This window comes from Hylaeus anthracinus, unplaced genomic scaffold (genome assembly GCF_026225885.1).
Source record: "Hylaeus anthracinus isolate JK02 unplaced genomic scaffold, UHH_iyHylAnth1.0_haploid 11997, whole genome shotgun sequence".
NCBI classification, from domain to species: domain Eukaryota; kingdom Metazoa; phylum Arthropoda; class Insecta; order Hymenoptera; family Colletidae; genus Hylaeus; species Hylaeus anthracinus.
The window spans coordinates 1,739,781-1,758,204 of record NW_026534344.1 but is presented as its reverse complement, the minus strand read 5'-3'; the positions used below and the strand labels follow the sequence as shown (position 1 = coordinate 1,758,204).

General features: G+C 45.9%; 1 protein-coding gene and 1 long non-coding RNA gene across 4 annotated transcripts; one reads left to right on the top strand and one right to left on the bottom strand.

The window, feature by feature from the left end:
• Positions 1-155: 155 nt before the first annotated feature.
• On the top strand, positions 156-1,981 carry LOC128889189 (glutathione S-transferase-like). Of its 2 annotated transcripts, none has more exons than XM_054146599.1 (5): positions 156-398; positions 981-1,129; positions 1,219-1,386; positions 1,506-1,651; positions 1,725-1,981. In XM_054146599.1, the coding sequence occupies exons 2-5, from the start codon at positions 991-993 to the stop codon at positions 1,890-1,892; spliced, it is 621 nt and encodes a 206-aa protein (XP_054002574.1). In that variant the 5' UTR covers positions 156-398; positions 981-990; the 3' UTR covers positions 1,893-1,981. The 2 variants fall into 2 exon arrangements, with proteins under 2 accessions (XP_054002574.1, XP_054002573.1); XM_054146598.1 differs by having other exon boundaries at positions 157-398; positions 895-1,129.
• Positions 1,982-9,523: 7,542 nt separating this feature from the next.
• On the bottom strand, positions 9,524-16,081 carry LOC128889194 (uncharacterized). Of its 2 annotated transcripts, none has more exons than XR_008460382.1 (3): positions 14,855-16,081; positions 9,767-10,239; positions 9,524-9,695 (listed from the first exon to the last, which is right to left on the bottom strand). It is a non-coding gene; the product is annotated as an uncharacterized LOC128889194 (long non-coding RNA). The 2 variants fall into 2 exon arrangements; XR_008460381.1 differs by lacking the exon at positions 14,855-16,081 and having other exon boundaries at positions 9,767-9,979; positions 10,048-10,469.
• Between the last annotated feature and the right edge of the window lie 2,343 nt (positions 16,082-18,424).

Sequence of the window (18,424 nt, the reverse complement as noted above, 5' to 3'; positions counted from 1 at the left end):
TTCGAAATCGAAGTTATTGCGTTTGGTGGGTAATATTCTGCTTACTTCATGGGAGTTAAAGTCGCGATAAGAGTGTCGCGAACGATTATCGATATCTATCGCGGTGGTACGATGCAAATATTACATGTCGGCACGCGTGACTCTGAACTTCTCGCTTTACAGCACTCTCATGTAGCTTGGAAGTGAAAGTAATCGGAGGAGAGGGCATTGAGCGACTTACTTCGAGGCAGAAGACCAATCACAGCCTTGACGATACCTTTCAGATAGAGATAGCTTCGCAGACAAGACTGAGACAATGAGTGCTCGAAGGATGAAAGTGGGGATGCATATAATTCCCACCAGACCGTGACAACCGGTTAGTCTACGGTGAATTTCGTGCGTTTCGTTTGATTTATTTGGTAAGTTTGAGCAATGTGCACTCTTGAATAAGCGATAACGATTAAAAGATCAAGATTTTCCGTTGGTAAAGTGTGATTTAGTTCAAAGTGCCACTCGAAATCGGTATCACTCTCGCGAACTCAACTGAACGGTTTGTACAGGCTGTTCAAGGTATCTTGATCGTTTGAACCTCTTCGGATCTGCTGTACTGTTTGTTGCGCACGTTTATGATGCTTGAATCGTTATCGAGGCAAAACAGGTGTAAGAAAGAGAGTGTTGGTTTCAATTTTCCCTAATCTATTTTTCCTAAAATAATGGATGACCTAGGATCCCTCTTCCTGACACACTTTCCATGACCAACGCGAGCGTAGCGAAGACGTATTTATTTTAGGGATTAATTATCGCGAACAAATATGACCGCGCTTTCATTGACCGTTGCATTTTACACTGCGTCGTTTGTAAATAACGTTCGCCGCGTTATGTTAATATCCGTTTGAATAAATGTATGGCTTTCAGCGGTTGCCGTTCAAAAGCAACGTTAATTTTGAATACAACCGCGAACGTTCTCATCATCGGTTATATTTCATCCGTTGTGCCGTCAGATTGGCGAAAATGACATGGTACAAATTGGTGTACTTCAACGTGATGGGATTAGGGGAGCCCATAAGGTTCATCCTCTGTTACGGAGGCGTTCCGTTCGAGGACGTCCGGGTAGAGCGCGACATCAACGAATGGCTTAAAATAAAACCGAGTAAGTATTCCACTCATTCGAGTAGCAGCGTTTTGTTTCGACCTCTGATGGTTTGTACATTACGTGTAATGATTTTTATGTTTTTTCAGCGACCCCATTCGGTCAGTTGCCTTTGTTGGAAATCGACGGGAAAGTTTACGCGCAAACGTTGCCTATTTGCCGATACCTGGCCAAACAATTTAATCTGCTCGGCAAAACCGATCTGGACAACCTGCAAATCGACGCCATCGCGAACGCTCTTCACGATTTTAGGAAGAGTAAATATTGATCATCTCCCCGGGCCAAATTGATTCCTTTATACCGGGTGTGCTCGCGTAAATAACGTTAAATCTCGTTCGATCTCGTGCAACCGTAACAACGAGTCTCCCTTTTGCAGGTGTGGTATCGAACTACTATAGAGAGCAGGATCCAGCACTGAAGGCGAAGAAGAAAGTGGAGGTGTTCGAGAACACGGTGCCGTTTTACCTGAACAAGCTCGAGGAGCTGACCAAGAACAATGGAGGATATCTGCACGGTGGTCAGGTATGAATACCTTGTCCTTTTGTAAATTTTTTCATTGAGATTGGAGCTGATAATATTTTTTTGTCTTTGGCAGTTGAGCTACGCGGATCTATTCTTCGTCGCCATTACGGATTCGTTGAGCACAGCCTACGAAGCTGATATCACGAAAGACAAACCTCACCTGAAGGCTCTGAAGGAGAAAGTCTTGGCGATTCCAAGCATTAAAGCTTACGTGGAGAAGAGACCAAAATTGCCGTTTTAATTTTTAACGAGTTCGAATTCGAAATTATTTTCAGAGTACGTTGTGAAAACGTTCGCGGAGCTTTGTAATACGACAGTATTAACACTCGATTTTTCAAACGATTTATTCACCAGCCTTTCGTTTTAAAGTTTCGACTAGCTGTAGCAAAAATGCATCAGAGTGTGTATCAGGTGTCGAAAAAATACGGCCTGCGAGGTGAAAATGATTTTAATTCGATTACATGGCTGAATCCTCTCAAAGCGATGAAAACCTCGGCAATCCATCGAAATTGCTGTTTCAGCATCCATACCGAAAAATCTATGTTTAGAGGAAAACATGACAAATTTTGAATAATTCCTCGCTTTACTAAATGAGTATCGAATCGAATTGCGTTCCATACAAATATGTTCTTTGCCGGAGTAAATGCAGAACAATATTTCAGTTCTCTATTTGGAGTAGTATTTGAATTCGCGTTGATAACATTTTCCCTATACGGTTAAAATTAACTGTAGAATACTGCAAAACATCTTATGGATGATCGTATGAAGGATCGTTCATCCGTCAAACACTCCATACATCAACTCTCAATACTCCAACTCGAATTTCGCGCCACTCGTACAGAGTTTCCAACTTATCGGCTGCTGTTTACATCGCAATCCATCTATCTATTAAAAAGCAACCGTGGAACAAATCGAAGCTTCGATAACATCAATCGATCGAGATACATCCCAATCACCAACATAATACAGAACTTTTTCGACCAATGCTCAGATTTCGAGACGTTTTAAGGTAGCATACTTTCAAAATTGATGAATGACCTACTGACCTATTTAAGCCAATCGATCGACGTGTCTACGTTTCCGGATGACGGGTCGTTAAGGCAAGATCAATTACGTCACGAAATAACGATACGATACCGTTCGGTAGCGGAACAAGACGAATAATTTCGATGAATTCGCGTTCGAAATCGTCGATTCTCATCGACGACTAGTGGCGCCTAGCGGCGGCTGTACATGGGGGGAGCGGGTGGCGGCAGCTGGTGGCGGTACGGCCAATCAGCGCTCCCGGAATGATCGCTGCGCGTGGTAGGCTGCGCGAGCGTCACGTAGCCGCGGAGCCGTCAGTGTGCGCGCCGCGGAGAGCCAGACAGACAGACATCTTGTAGTAGAATTTAGCGGCGTGGTGTTTTTTCGACCGTGGGTGTCGGTGTCACGGTTTCGTGTCGCGGTGCTCGTCATTACGGTGTCATCGCCGTCGCCGTCGTCTGGTCGTCGTTGTCATCGTCGTCCATCGCCGTCTCCTTCGTTGAAACGTCGTGAAAAACCCGTTCTCCCTGTGCTCGAGCGCGATCGTTGACGTTGTCCTCTATCTCGTCCTTATTAAACAGTCGTCTTCAACAACACGTCTGGTCGTTCGACGAAGGCTCGATCGTGTTGCTCGGTGTGGTGGTACCGCGGTCGCGAGACCCCGTCGTGCTGGCCGTGCAGCTCGCGTGGTCCAGCGATCCAGTTACTTCGCCCCGCAAAAGGCGTTGGTGGGTTACCTTTCGTCGTCGGACAGAGGGAGCAAGAGCGAGAAAGATAGCCAGCAGCAGAGTCGGAGTTACTGGGTCGGGTCGGTGTGTCGTAAATACACGGGTAAGCGAGAGGGACAACACGGGCAGGAATATAATTTCTCACTCCGCAAACGCCCAATGAACAACGCTCCGGAGCCACCGATGTGCCGCACCGTGCGATAACTTCCGTCACCTCTCCGACCCCCCCGTCACTCCTCCCTCTCCCCCACTCCGTGCGTGTGTATGTGTGTGTGCCGCGCCGGGCTCTCGAGGTGAAAATACCGCCCTCTCCTTCCACCCAACCCCCCGTTCGAGAGGAAGGTGCTACCTCGCGCGAAGTGAACCACGGGCCGGAGGTAGAAGAAAGAAAAAAAAAAAAAAAATTATACAGCCAGCGAGACCGAGTGTGACACGAGCTAGTGAGTGGCAGAGAGAGAGAGAGACGATCCTGTGACCGGGGAAGAGTGAAATAGAGAAAGAAGAGAAAGAGAGCGAGAGACCGGCGCCCACCCGTCAACCATCCCGATACAGCATGACCTCGAACAACTCGCAGAAGCTCTCCACGACGGAACGAGTGATCAAAAGTAAGCGATACAAACATATTCCTAGACCTTTAAATTTCCGACCTCGACTCCGTCAGTGAGTGCACCGTATGCGCACCTTGGGTTTATGGTGTGCCGTCGTGCGACGGTGTACGCCGCGATCTTAACTTGTGTGTGCGTGTGCGTGGCCCTGCGGCCTCATCTTTTCCGGCCACCTCGGTCGGTACGTCAGCACTCCGATCCTCTATTTCTCCTCGGGTTTCTTTCCACCCCCTCTCCCCCTTTCGCAAGCTCCTTTTCCACCTTCCTCGGAGGACCACTCGGAGGCTGTATCGAAAAGTATCCCGACATTGTTTTCGAGGCATTCGAACCAGGGAAGACGCCGTGTCGCGAATTTGGCGTGAGCGTCGTTCGAGCGTCCTCCGAGTGTCGGTAGGAATCAGGCTTAACCCTTCCTCGTTTCAAAATACACCGATAGCCCCCTCGACGATCCTAATCGTGGGGATCCATCGTACCTCTATGCAACGAAAATCCACGCCAGAAAGAAGCAGGCGCGTCAAAACACGTCGCGTGTCGTACAGGATTGATTTTCTTCGTAGCTTCGCGGCGCCATTGCTATCGACCTGCCAGGCATTCTCACTGACACTCCGAACCACGCTTTTCCACCCTAATCTACCGCGTACGTACGAGTCTGTGCGTTTCTGAAATTTCAGAAACGATTCGTGGAATTTCACTCGAGGCGGACACGGGCCGCTCGAACCAGCTTCACGGTTTATGTCTCCCTCCCTCCCTCCCTCCGCGCGTGCAACCTAACCTAATTCGCGTTTTGCCCATCAACCCCGCCTCCCCCGCCATCTTCTTGTCTGCAGAGCCGTGCGTCTCGCGCGGTTAGCCCCGTTTCCACGAGGTCGAGGAACGGAATTGTCTCGAGGACGCGGCACGCCGCACTCGAGGATTTCGCGTCTGGACGTCCGTCGTTCGAACAGCTGACCGGCTCTCGCGACTACGTACGTACATACGTGCGCTAATGCGTGTTCCATGTAAATACGTGTCCCGTGGGGATGCGAGCATTGGCGCCGACGTTGCTTCTCGAGCGCTCCAAATCAAGCTGACCTTTTTTCTTTCTTTTAGTCGAGAGGGAGGAAAATATTGTTGCGGTTCAAAGTTACGTTGGTTTTCGGAGTTTTTAGGGGTGGCGAGTTTGGGAAGATTAGGGCTGGTTTGCTTTGGTACCTCAGGAATTGTGTCACGTTGACGTATCGTTGAGGGCTGAAGGTTACCCGGTCCCTAGTATTCATCTGTTTGTAAATACAGAGTTTTACATGATTCTACAAATAGACCCAACATCTCACGGTGCCGTAAATTCCGAGCTATTTATAGATCCTCTCGGACCTTTCGCGATTGACACTATTTCAAGAACATCCTGAACGCGTCGTCGAGACTTCTCCCATGCAGACCAAATTTATTAACCTCTCGAGGAACGAATGAAACATTTTCTTGCACTCTAATCGAATGCACACAATCTTTATCGCCCTCAGGGGCTGTAGCTGTGTTTGATTGCAGCTGCAGTACGGGTTTAGCAATCCCCAGGTACCCTAGCTAGAGGGGGACCAGTAGGCCCCCAAAAGTCACGAATTTCGAATTCTAATGAATTCTAATGGGTATTATGATTGTAGATAACGATCATTTTGATATCGAAAGAAACGTACAAGAAATTTAGGGGTATGACCTACAAAGCTCTGACATATTCAGCGAGTTTCACAGGTACTAGACTTTCTTTGGATAGTGCATTTCCGGTTGGCGACCCTGCGAAACAGGTTCGCAGTTTCTGTGCTCCCTTTCGTCGGTGGCGTGCACGCACAATGGTCGACCATCGGGTGTATTTTCATTTTGTACGAGTGCACGCGTCGAAGCGTGCATTGTCTGGTGTTCGCCGATACCCACCGGCATGGCATGCCTTTTTTAGCCGAGGAGGCGTGCTGACCCACATTGCTGCCGAAAAGGGGAATTGGTTCAGGATGTACAGGTGGCAGGCACTTCGGGGTCGGCGACCCTTATTGCGTGGCGCCCTCCGCGTATGTTTTTCTTTCCCCCTCCCAAATCGTCAGGCTCCTTCGGCGCATCTTTTTCGACGTCCACGTCGAAACGACGCGCGACGCTCCCCGTATTTCTGGTTGGTGTGTTGTTTCTGCTCCAACGACAAACCTATCCATACTAGGACAGGGTAATTTAATATTCGAGCGTTTTAATGGCACTCCTGATGATTAACTTTGAGTAGTTTAGTAGAGTAACTCTTGAATGTTATTCGGTCGAGAATTGTGATGGGATAGTTTGCAATGGTTTACTCGAATCAGGGTTTTTTTTTTATGTTTTCTTTTGAAGGTTGACGAATCTCAGTGATTGGATCGATTAGGCTTGCGATACTCGAGGAACACAGTCAAGCAGTCCAACGTAAGATGAAACGGTATAAAAATAGCCATCGCCGCGGTCACGCGTGCGACCGCGAACTATCAACCACCGAATATAACTCATTGTCATGACGCGAATATCGTAATTTGGAGCACCTCCAACCGTGGTCGACGATTAACGATTTTTAACGGGCCTTTTGATGATCCAACGTGTTATTCTGTCGACGGGACGCGATACGGGCATTCATCCGTCAGCGCGCCCCTTTTATATTCCTCCGTCTTCTCGCGCCTTCTAACGAACGGATCTCATCGTCCGCTTTGACTTAATCAGCCCAAAATTATAAATAATTCGAACGCGTCGGTTTCTCGTTTGACCATGCTTGGATCAAAGAAAATTGAAATTGCAGAAAGGTGGTTATTATTGGACTCTTTTCGGAGCAACTTAAACATGAGGCTGAAATTTGGGATGTTTTACTTTTTTCGTACTTGTGAGTATTTTATTTTTCTCACTGATGTCTTGAATTCGCAATGTTCGGTATTGGAATTCACGTTGAATCCACCTTCGGAGCCGGACTTTCCTCTAGTTACAGTCCGTTCAATCACCCCAATTACGTTCTCTATTTTTACATCCCGTTTTATAATAGTCGCAGGACTCCGCTCGCCTCACCTCCAATTAAATTCTGCAATTCCTATCGTTGAATGCGTTTTTGCGCGAGTCAGAGGGCGCAGCGTCCCCTTTAAAAGTTACATAAAATTTGATTACCATTATTGATCCCGTTTCCTCTGCTTTGAAAGCAATGCAAAGTAGTTCAAGCGGGGCGATATTTACTTCGCGATTCGAGGGGTTAACCCAATTCTTAAGGGAGCAGGGACCGATCGAGGGTCTCTGATAATCCTCTGTTTCTGGATCTGCTTTCCTAGCAATGCGAATAATAATTCGACCAGCAATAATAATTTCCATTCCTCCATTATTCTTCGCCGGAATAATTATTAAGAAAAATAAATTGGTTATTGTACTGGTTTATTCTTGGTGATGTAATTTCGATACATTGTTCATCATTACTCTGTAGATGGAGGTGTAATTAAGATAAGAACTTGGGAAATATCCAACTACCAGAGAACTACTACTTGACCTTGAAAGGCCTTGGCTATGAATGTTATGTTACGTTATGTTAATGTATGAATGTTAGTATTCATAGTTCGATATAAATGCAATTCAAAATTCGGAGAAACGTAACAAGAGATAAACAGATTTCCATCCCTCACTCGTTGGACAAGATCGAAGTAAAAAAATCTAAACTCCCGAATAATAAAAATGTTAGCTACGTAACCGATCATCGAACCATGAATAAATTGTTGCAAGGTGTTTCTATCGGTTATCAACGACTCTGATAAAATTCTGCACGTTTCCTAACGCGTTAGCGTCGAATGATAGAAGTGCTATGGGCCGTCGGGTGACTCGAGGCCGACTCAGGGTTAAGTTGCAAGTTGACGTCTTGTTTCTCGGTCGCTCATCGAGCCGCGTGTGCGCCAGTCGCATGAAAATTGCAGCTCTACGACTGGTGCATCTGTCGAGAATGGCTTCCGTGTACCCAGGCCACTTTCTGGCGTCTACGATTCTGTATGCGCCACAGATGCGCGCAACACGCTTCGTGTATGCGAACTGCATGCACGTCGTCGTCTCGTTCGCAGCCGTTCGAATTCCCCCTCCTTCCGTTGTGCAGCTCGTACAGGTCGTTTTGCATCCCGAGTATTAGCTACGTTGCTTTACTCGTTTTGGTAGAAACAAATTTATAAAGAAACAAATTGGGAAACGCGAGATTTTCATCTTTGTATATAATAATTTCAAGAAATCTATTTCCGACATTTTATTTCGTGGTTAATTGGTTAGGTGGACTTCCGAGAGTACTCGTAAATCAAAGAGATTACTTAACGGCATAATGAATATCCATGTGTGTAAATTGGCCGGAACCGAGCGCCATGATAATTTCAGTGGAGGAGAAAATATTTTATTACAAAGAACGTCTCTCATTAAAGTGGAAAAGGTACGTATTACGGAGAGAAAAGTATATAAAAACGTACCTAGAGAGAGAGAGAGAGAGAGAGAGAGAGAGGGAGAGATAAATGTCTACGGATAGGAACGAAAAATATTTAAAATGAACTTTCTTAGTTTCCCCTCGATATTACCATAACTACCTTCGCGAAATACGCGGGTCGAGTATTTCTCGTACCTTCTAATAGACTTATCTCTGATTCGCCATTCAAAATTTGCACCTAAATAAGATTTACCCGGCCACTCAGCTCCGTCAGAGCAAGCACACAGACTATAACTAATCGGGGAACGTTCCTTCGAGACACTTTGCAAAGCTAAAACCACATTCATCTCGCGCCAAAGGTCGGAAATTATTATTCTATATTCCGTGGTCGTCGCTGGCCTGGTTAAACCACTCTTTCAAGATTAATTCATCTCGAGGAAAGCCTCGCGCAATGGAACACGGTTTCTTTCCGTTTTTGCTTTCAAAGCTGCGAGAAAAAGCTTGGAAAATCTCACGCGAAACGGCAGCGGGAGCGGGAGGTACTGCCAGAGACGTCCAGCGTCGCGACGAAAGCGTTTCTGGATTCTTTTCGAGGCAGCTCGTCAATTACGTCCCGCGACCACTTTCACCCCGTTGGACAATTACCGAATTTAAAAGGCGTCGCGTTACACGGGCTCTCGCGTTACCGAGCTAATATATTTCCAGTCTAATTGCGTCTCCAGTCGCAGACGGGAACGGTGACACGTCTGCGCTCGTAGAAATTTACGTGTAACCCGCCTCGCGAGTTGCTGCGCCCTCATTCGATCATCCTGCCTCAGCTTCGACACGCGCCGAACGATTGCCCCGATAATTGCCCGTTGACTGAATTACCCCGGCGAATTATGGGCGCGACTTCCATTATCGGAGGGGATATTGTCTTCCAGAACACGCTTTTCGGCGTCTAGGATACTCGACCTTTTATATTTTATTACGCGCGGAACCTCCATTATCCGGCCTAATAGGGAAGCCACGGCTTCGGGGACCGGGGAGCCAAATTGCTCCAAAATAGAGTCTTTGGGAATTAATTCCGATGAAACGAACGCAAGAGACGACTTTTCCTTTTAGACAGGGTTAGTACGTACCTCAAGGATTGTGAAAATATTTGTTTGGATTACCAGGGTTAGGGTTAATTTGTTCGTGTATATCGGTCAGGATGAAAGAATGGACCGTGGCAGAAATTTCCGAAGGAATACTCGGTCGCAGGAACCATTCTTCTCGTATTGCACGCTCCCGTAGTTTGTCCACTGCAACCGGAAGCAGTCTGTAGTTATTTCTCAAAGTTCACGGGAATCTGGGTTTCGACAATGGTACTCACGTTCGCCGGGGTCGTTTGTTTGTGCCTAGAAAAATTGCGTCCCCTTTCACGATATTCTTGGCCCAATGCATTCTCATTGCGTTAAATATGCAGAGTGTACGTGCTCCGAACCCCTGACTCCATCTTGGCCTTTCCACGTTCGATCGTTCTTTTTTCCACCATTGGTTTGTCTCGCGGGCTCCCTTTTCACGCTCCTCTTCGTTTTGACGAACTCTAGAAATAAATGGGGAGACCTCGCAGGCCAAATTGCTCTTTATGGAAATTGACATCTTCGTTGTCACCTCGTTTTCTTCTGTTCTCAATTCCTTGGATCGAAGGGGAGAGAATTCGCCGATTTTTCTCTGGTTCTAGTTAGATGCAACTGTAACATTCGTAAGACTTCGAAAAAGATTCTAACACAGAGAGTTTAAATATGAAATGAGTCAGAAGTCTGTCTCAGACAGGAATTATTCTCCGAACTAATCGACATAATCCTCCCAAAATCAAAGGTAATTCGAAGAAAGTCAGCGGCGATTGGCGTTACGCAACGTTTGATCGATGTCGCAAAGAATGGGAAATAAGGAACCGAGATGCTTAATAATGTTGTTACCGTCGCGGCGTAATTTATTATGAAACACAATCTAGCTCTTTAAAGACTCGCGGCAGCAGATCGCCGTGAGAATGTTCGCGGTTGATCAGCAGCCAACCAACAGCTGCCAATCCCTCATCCTACAAGTTGCGTCCAGTTGCTCGTCTATTTACAATTATCATAAATTTACGATGGTATTGTTGTGTTGTTAAATTTACCGGTTTGTGTCTGAAATCGTTGCAGAATAATGTTGTCAACACTCCGGTGAGAGAATGATTGGTGCAACAAGAGTTTGCATACTTTTATTTTGCCATTATTTATGGTGTGATATGCAAGTAGCGTTAATTTCGCAGTATTAAAAATTGTATTCGACCGAGATTTCCTTAGAATGAAATTGTATTTTATTTATAAAATTTTATTTTATTCTAAGGGGGTCGGGGGGTGGTTTTCCAAGGAATTCATAAATCCACCCTCCGCTTAGTCGCCGTCGAGGTGGCGTAATCTCTTAAGTAAGTTGCGACTCGTCGGAATCGACATTGAAAGATTGAACGCCTCGCGAACCTTGACAGCAACTTTGTCAGAGCTTTCCTTACGTAACGGTGCGAAATATTCAGGAATTGCAACCACGTATTACAATGCGGCTGCCTGCTGTACCGTAAGAAATCAGCCGTGAGTGTCAAATACGCGAGCCAATCGATGATACGTAACGTGTATCGACGCGCGTGTCGCTACCAATGGAGGCCATTTCCAACAGCTGCTCCCAACCATACGTTTTAATTTCATAAGCGGTTGCGTAGCGAAAACAACCGGCTTTATGCGCCAATATCCTTTACATAGCCCTAAGAAGAATTCTTCAGGAGGCACGTGTTTCTCGACTGAACCGCGATGCCGTATCGTTTCTCGCGTGGACGTCGAGAAAGCGATCGGCAAGTCGCTCGAGCAAACGAAAATAGCATAGGAAGGCAGGCATTATGAAGCCATGATAATATTTATAGACCGCCAACGTTGGCAAATAATGACACACGGAATCGTCGCGGGGCGGAATAGTTTCGCGTTTTATAATAAATAACGTGACAACGGGTCCGCAACGTTACGTGGAATCAAAAACCTAGATTAATTCGCCGAAATGGCGTTTAGCCCGTTATCCAATATTCGCGATGGATCGTGGTGGTCGTTTTGAAATTTCTGGATCACTTCCCTACGTGATTCATTTATCACTTTTCACTGGATCCTCGTGTCGACTACCTTCGATAGCATCGGATTCGTTAGGATTACTTTTGCGCAAAGGAATCTTGCGATTAATCGTCTAAACGGTTTTCTACCAGGAGATTTATGATCTTGTTCTTTTAATAACGCACAAATGGCATGGGGATATGTCCAAGTGGAAGATCGGAAACTGGAAGGAGCTCGATATTTTGAATACAGTGCCAAGAATTCGGTAATCCGGTCACCGCGAGTTTTATTCTTTCCTCTTCTGCTTTCAACTTCGAAATTTGTTCTCGAATGTGGGTCACGTGTCGCGATATCATTCAAGTATATAATCGTTATTCGATCCTATAAAGTCTGATTTTTTCGACTATCATCTCCTTTCATCTTCTCCTTCTCGATTCCCAACTTCCAAAATGGACGAAATCTTCATCTAAAAGAAATTTCAAGTAACAAACGACATTTAACAACGAACGCAAAGCTCTCTCTTTATCGAGCTCGTCGAGCAATGGATAAAGTATCTGCGTCCAAGTTTTTATCTAGATCTCGCCTATCTGCGAGCTACCTTGAGGACATTATTCCAGCTCTAATTGAAAACCAGCACCGAGCAGAGGTAAGAAAAACAAAGTCGCCATTTATTCGGTTTGGAAGTGGGTCACAGGTGCCGAGGCACGTTCGAATATTATTATCGCGATCGCTGCTGTTTCTCCAGTTCTATCCGATCTTATCAGGCTCTGTGTGTGAATGGTAAACATGTGCCGCTGTCGGGAGTAATTAACATTCGCAATAATTATGCATTCATGCATACGTGTACGCGCGCGCGCTCTGTTCTTCCGTCGTCGTAATTCTCTTGAGCAAAGTACGTTCCGAGCAATATTTTACGAATTCCGGAAGGAAATTAACCGCGCGTTTCTGCGCTACCAGATAGGAGAATTCGTATTCAGATAACAAGTACGAACAAAGTACGAACACTTCGATGTTTGATGCTTGATGAATGAACATTCTCAATTTTAGTTGTAAAGTGAAATATTTACGGAGGGATGGATGAGGATTGCTTTCGGGAGGTACATTCGATTTTTTAAACCTCCATCGAATAATTACAGATGAATAAAAATTTCTTCGATAACAATAAACGCAAGCCCACGACAGCCTCCCGTTTAACGTTGAAAGAATATTATTTATCCTGTCAATCAACGCCACAGTTCTCTCCGCGTATAACAAAATAAAATCGAAGAATAATGCGAGAAATACACGCATTTGACCCGGTCAATGAATTTCACCCTCTCCCCTTGGGTAAATGCTCGTCGAAAATTGGAGAGAAAGTCGCGAACAAGAGGGTTCATTTGGGTTCGAATTTAATTACCAGCAGCTCGGTCACGGCGACGCGTGGATCATGAAATAACGTCGCAATACGAACGAGCTGTCGAGGAAAAATAAAAATGGTGCCGTGGTCTAGGGAAAGCGCCGCTGCACAAGTTCGCAGCCAGTAGCTCGCTATTACTCGCTACGGAGGATCGTCCGTCGACTCTTCTCGATCTGTTGTCAAACATTGACGACACGGAGCAGTTTTCTGCTGCTGGTTAAGAGTCACTGTTATAGTAGCACGCATATAGTGGACGCTATAGCAAGTATAGACGGTATAGCCGGGCCCCGTGGTGGCTCGTGGCTCACGGCTGGGTGTAGCGTAATAATAGACGCAAACTCATTTGGCTGCTCGGCCAACTACATTTGGCTCGACCGTTGTCCACTGTTCGTTCGTTCGCTGCTCGTGTCGGGCCGGCGAAATTTTTGTTGACTTTGCGAAAGAGCAAACAAACAGGGTTGCTCCGACCACGCGCGTCTCTAGCGTCTTTGAACGCCCCCCTAGTAAAGCCTTCGTCTTGGAAATTTCATCAAAATTATTTCATTAATTTTCCCTTCGTTCGATACCTAGTAGGCATTTTTTTTTTAGGTGAAATTACTGAGTATCTTAGACCGAGATGTTGATTGTTCATTCATTTGAATTTACCCTATTTCATTTGATACATTGTTCGCTTGTAGAGAGAGGAATTGTACATTTCGAGGAAGATTCGTAATTTTTCGTATAAATGCGAGGAAAACTACTTCGAAGTCCTTTTGAAGTCAACTTTGTCGATCGGTTGAAAAATTAGTCGGTGAAATTTCCATGTAAAACGCAGACGTAGCACACCCGTCTCGTCGAAATGGAAGATAGCGATGCGATTAAATCGGAAAGTCGATTCTCTTCTGGGCGCTGCTAACGGGATCTGACAAGGCGATCGTGCTACTTGCGCGTCTATAGGGGTCGTATCGATTCTTGCAGCAGGAGGAACTCGCTGACAAGGTTACAAGGCTGCGCTAATTGAGGCTTTTAATTTCCTGTCCGCCCACCTCGACCACCTATTTATTCGCGCACGCGCCTGCGCGATGCCGCGCCCGACCCTTTGCTTTCCCGCGCGAATTTCAAACGCTACTTACCCTGTCGCAAATATCGCACGCTACTTCCACAAAATACATTCTGTAGGCTCCAAACAATTTCTATATCTTAACAAAACATAAGCAAACAACCACACAAGATTTCAAGTCGATATACTTGATAGTTTTCTCGGACAAAGTCTGAAATAGCATCCGAGCCTCCAAAGTAGCCAAATTCTTCAAAGAGTACATCGATATCGTTCGAATCGAGAAGATCGAGTGGATGGGTAACAGGGGCGTAGAACGTTAAGTCACGGATCAGGGTGGACGACTCTGATGGATTTTCAACGCGAGGAATTCAGGTTTGCGAAGGAGCGGCGACTAATCTTCCGCGACCTCGCGCGACCCTCGTGTCGGAAGGTCGTACCTTCATTTAGCATAGCGTCGTTCGCAATGGAACCAGGTCATCGACGAAGGGCGCACGAATTCATTACGTGGCCCGCTTTTCGAACCCGTGGAACGTATCTGATCGAAACGAAACCGCTTTCAGGTTTCTCGAATTTAATCTGCGCGGTCGCCGCAGCTGGCTATGTTTCCATCGAAAACCTCGGCAAAAGTCGATTTTCAAAACTGCTCCCTGGGTCCAACATTCTTAACGTAACTCGAACGTGAGGGTTGCAAAGGGTTGCGACTTGATTTTTCTGTAAATTCAGGTGTTCTTGCTATTCCGTGCGTGAAAAAGTGGATCCACGATAGAAATTATTCGAACATCCTCCTTCTTCACATTTCGCTCAAAGTTTCTCTATTAAAGGAATTGATACTTCCAAAGCAGTCATTATAACGATGCCAGAGCAACGCCTTAAAAAAATGTATTTCAATCCACAGGAGAATCGAATTTTCACGAAACATCGAAACCTTTCCTTGCATAGCTTCCCAAAATATCTATCGAGATAGTGTCGTACGGGTCCTCTAAGATCTTTAAATAAAACGTTATTTCCAGTGAAACGCCACCTGACGATATCACAGGCTCGAATCGATATGCCTCCTAGCTTGCCTAAAAGATCAGATTCAGAGGGAGAGAGTCGTCTTCTTCAGCTCGGAAGTGCATTCTTTGCAACGAGTGCTCAGGTTTCGTGGGTTAACAGTGCTCGAGAGTTTCCGTGCTTCGAACGGGTCAATATGTATCCCCAGCCAGCGGTGGAGATTCTCCGCGAGCGACAAAAAAACAAAAGGTACTTTTATAGTTCTGTTTCCTGTAGGACGGAACGCAACAGCGAGTGTTCCGCTCGTAAAGTCGACTTATTGCGTTGCGTCGAACGACCGAGGGACTCGCGAACTAGCGACGAAATTGTCGGTATCTCAGTTTTCGGGGATTAACACGGAGAAGGCTACGAATTTGGTCCTGGAAACCGACTCGTTTATAACCAGAGTTACTCGAGGGAAGGTTCAGTCGATAGTGCTCTACGATTGTTAGAGGATCTTGAGCTAGGTGGGAGCATCTTGGTTATCCGAGGTCATTCGCTCGGGGGTTTCAGTAAGGTTAGCTTTTTCGCTTTGTTCGCAGTTTTATTCGCCTTCTGATTTTTCCTGGGAGAACTGGAACTTCTGAAGTTGCTCGTAGGAAGATTCAGTCGAAAGTGCTCCGCGATAGGTAGAGAATCTTGGACTAGGTGGAAGGCATCTTGGTTATCTAAGGTCATTGGACTCTGAGGTTCCGGTAAACGCTTTTCTCGCTTTATCCTTCTGATTTTCCTAATGTATCTCGTACACGATTATTGGACAGTTTTCTCAAGGAATAACTACTCCTCCAGCCTATTTGGTCCTCCAGTCCCATTTTCCCCAGATCGGGGAGAGTTAAGCCCAGCCTTAAACGTCGAACAAGCAGGAGAACGGTCAAACCGGCGCTTAATCCCCAGAGGGTCTCGGATGGATCTCTTTTAATCCCTGGTCTTTTTCAAAAACCCGACGTAAATACAGGCCCGCGACCACACCGACGAGGGTGGACGGGGGTTTAAAGAAAACACTGGACACAGCGGTATGTTATGAATAAGGTATTCTATGCGTTACTACGGGGTTGGCCGTGTGTATTGATCTGGCTACGGTGCCCTGCCTCTCTCTCTCTCTCTCGCTCGCTCTCCCTTGCTCCCTTTTCACCCCTTGCTTCGCCGACCCCCTCTCGCTCTACACTTTCTCGTTTCCTACCCTCTGCTCTGTGCGCTTCTCTTTCGCTTTCCAACGTCCATCCCCCTTGTCTTCCTTTCTTCGCTGCAGAAACACGACTGGTCTCACGCCCAGACACTATCCTCATCTTCATTCTCTACGAGGAACACGAGTAGACACGTGTGTGCTAGACGGTGGACCCTTTGTCTGCTAGCGGGTTTTCTTAGGTAAAACTTTGCAAAAGTATGAACGTCTATATCCACGGAAATTAAATACCAGAGGGGGAGAAAATCTGGCTCATTCTTGGCATTTAGAGTAAACGAATAAAGTAGAATTTCGAGCATGCTCGAAGGCATCAGTTAAAAGGTTAAAATCGTCCCTTATCAAGCATTGAATGGCGTCGCGCATGCGGCCGGCCAAGCTTCGTGGAACTGGAAGGAAGAACGAGGAGGATCTCCGTGAAAGGGACACGCGCTCTGTGAGCTCCGAGGACGATCGTTCACCTGTTGATGCGTGAATGCGAAGGGCTGGTGTCCTGGCGCGACCTCGAAACCTAACGGTGACCCAACAGGCGATTATCCGGACCCAGCGTCCTGGAAACCGCTCCTCCAGGCTCTGGACCCTGGAGTCCTTGACCAAATTGCACATGGTCAATTAAGATCGGTTCAACTTTGTAATTGGATCTTTTTTGAGGTCAACCTGTGCGTAGCAGTCATGCAGACTCATCCTTGAAGAGACACGCTGAGGTTGTGGTCAATTTTATGGAGTTAATCTTGCTTAGTGACCTTTTTCTAGAGATCTTTGTGGATTATTAAAATTTTCACCATTTTTTCCAGTACATAGGCTCTTAATAGGCTGCTCTAGAATAGCTATGGGTCGAGACAGTGGGTTCGTCATCTGCCGACATAAATTGTTCGTTAACTCCTTGATAAGTAAGATAAAAAAGAAAATAAATTAATTTCGATAAAAGTGTGATGGTCGATCGCAGCGACTCACAGTTAGGATTTTTGAAAACCTTGAGCCCTAGTCTACTCTTATTCTTGAAGAGTCACTCTGATAATTGTCTTCGTGTTCCAAGAATAAAACTACAATCCCCCAAGCTGAATAATATCTGTCTAACCAATTTTTAGTGGCTGCGAAAAATGGCAGAAGTCAGTTACTCTTGTCAAGTACTGTTTAATTGCGCAAGGTTGGATGACAAGTCGCCCCGACCATTTGGACGATTTTCTCGCCACAGTTACGAAGCTTTTAATTATGCAAACTTCTCCCACCAGGTTTCGGTGTCCTGGCTCCTAGCTACGTAACTTTCGTTGGGAAAACTTGGCCCGCACGAGCGTCGCCGCGCTTGATATAATTAAGGGAGTCCTTTCCCAGGATTGCGCAAGGTCGGAGATAAATTCGATTGCGGAATGGTGCCACGGCATGATTTCCAAGCAATTGTTACCGTTATCGTGTTGTAATTCTTAACAGTACAAAAATATTAATATATTTGGATCAGAAAATACATTCGAAAGAACGATAGAGAATGGTCGATAGAGAAGAAATGGAGCGCGAATAAAATTTGAGGTCGTAAACGTCGAGGGGTACGTAGGTTTGGAAAAATAGCCACGCGAGTACAAGGTACTTTGCTGACCCCATTGCCTTTTCTCGTGAGACACTACCTCGCAGGGCTTCCTAGAATTTTCTTTCCGCGGGAAACAACGGGATGACTTCTCCAGAAACGATGGACCATCGAACGATGCGATATCAGCGTTATTACAGTCATCATCATCGTCGTCCCGAACCGATCTCACTTTTATACCTGTAATAACCATTCTTTTTTAAACATCTCATCATTCCTCAGCATCTTGGTCGTCCTCGTTTTTCCCGTGAACGCGTTTCAGGACGTCGCTCAGGGAGGAAAATATCGTCCTCCATAAATTCCCGTCGCCATATTGCCCGACGTCGTTAAAATCGTGCCGTTTCTTTATCAGGTCTCGTTATATCCGTTATCGAGGTTCGTTCAACGCGAGGAGTTGTGTCAGCGGATCGTTCGCAGCTTCTAATATCGCCTCGCCTTGTTCTTCGTTACCTCGTTCGCGTTGGATGGTCGAACAGAGAGGCTTTTAATAAACGTGGAATCCTTTATTGCAGTAATATGGTTTATTCGAAGACTTAATAATATCGAAATGAAATCTTTTTTAATCAGTCCTTGTGGAGAACATAAAATGAATTTATATCATTGAAAATTGATATATCAATTACAATTTCACCGTTCGAAATGACCAGGATCAATTTTACTCCGCGATATAATAGCGATTTCCCGGCGTAAT

Bases quoted from the DNA above. Each gene is read 5' to 3' on its own strand.
- LOC128889189 (XM_054146599.1), top strand. From the start codon at position 991: ATGACATGGTACAAATTGGTGTACTTCAACGTGATGGGATTAGGGGAG. The intron at 1,387-1,505 runs GTAAATATTGAT...TCCCTTTTGCAG, and splicing joins TCTTCACGATTTTAGGAAGA to GTGTGGTATCGAACTACTAT. The intron at 1,652-1,724 runs GTATGAATACCT...TGTCTTTGGCAG, and splicing joins GATATCTGCACGGTGGTCAG to TTGAGCTACGCGGATCTATT.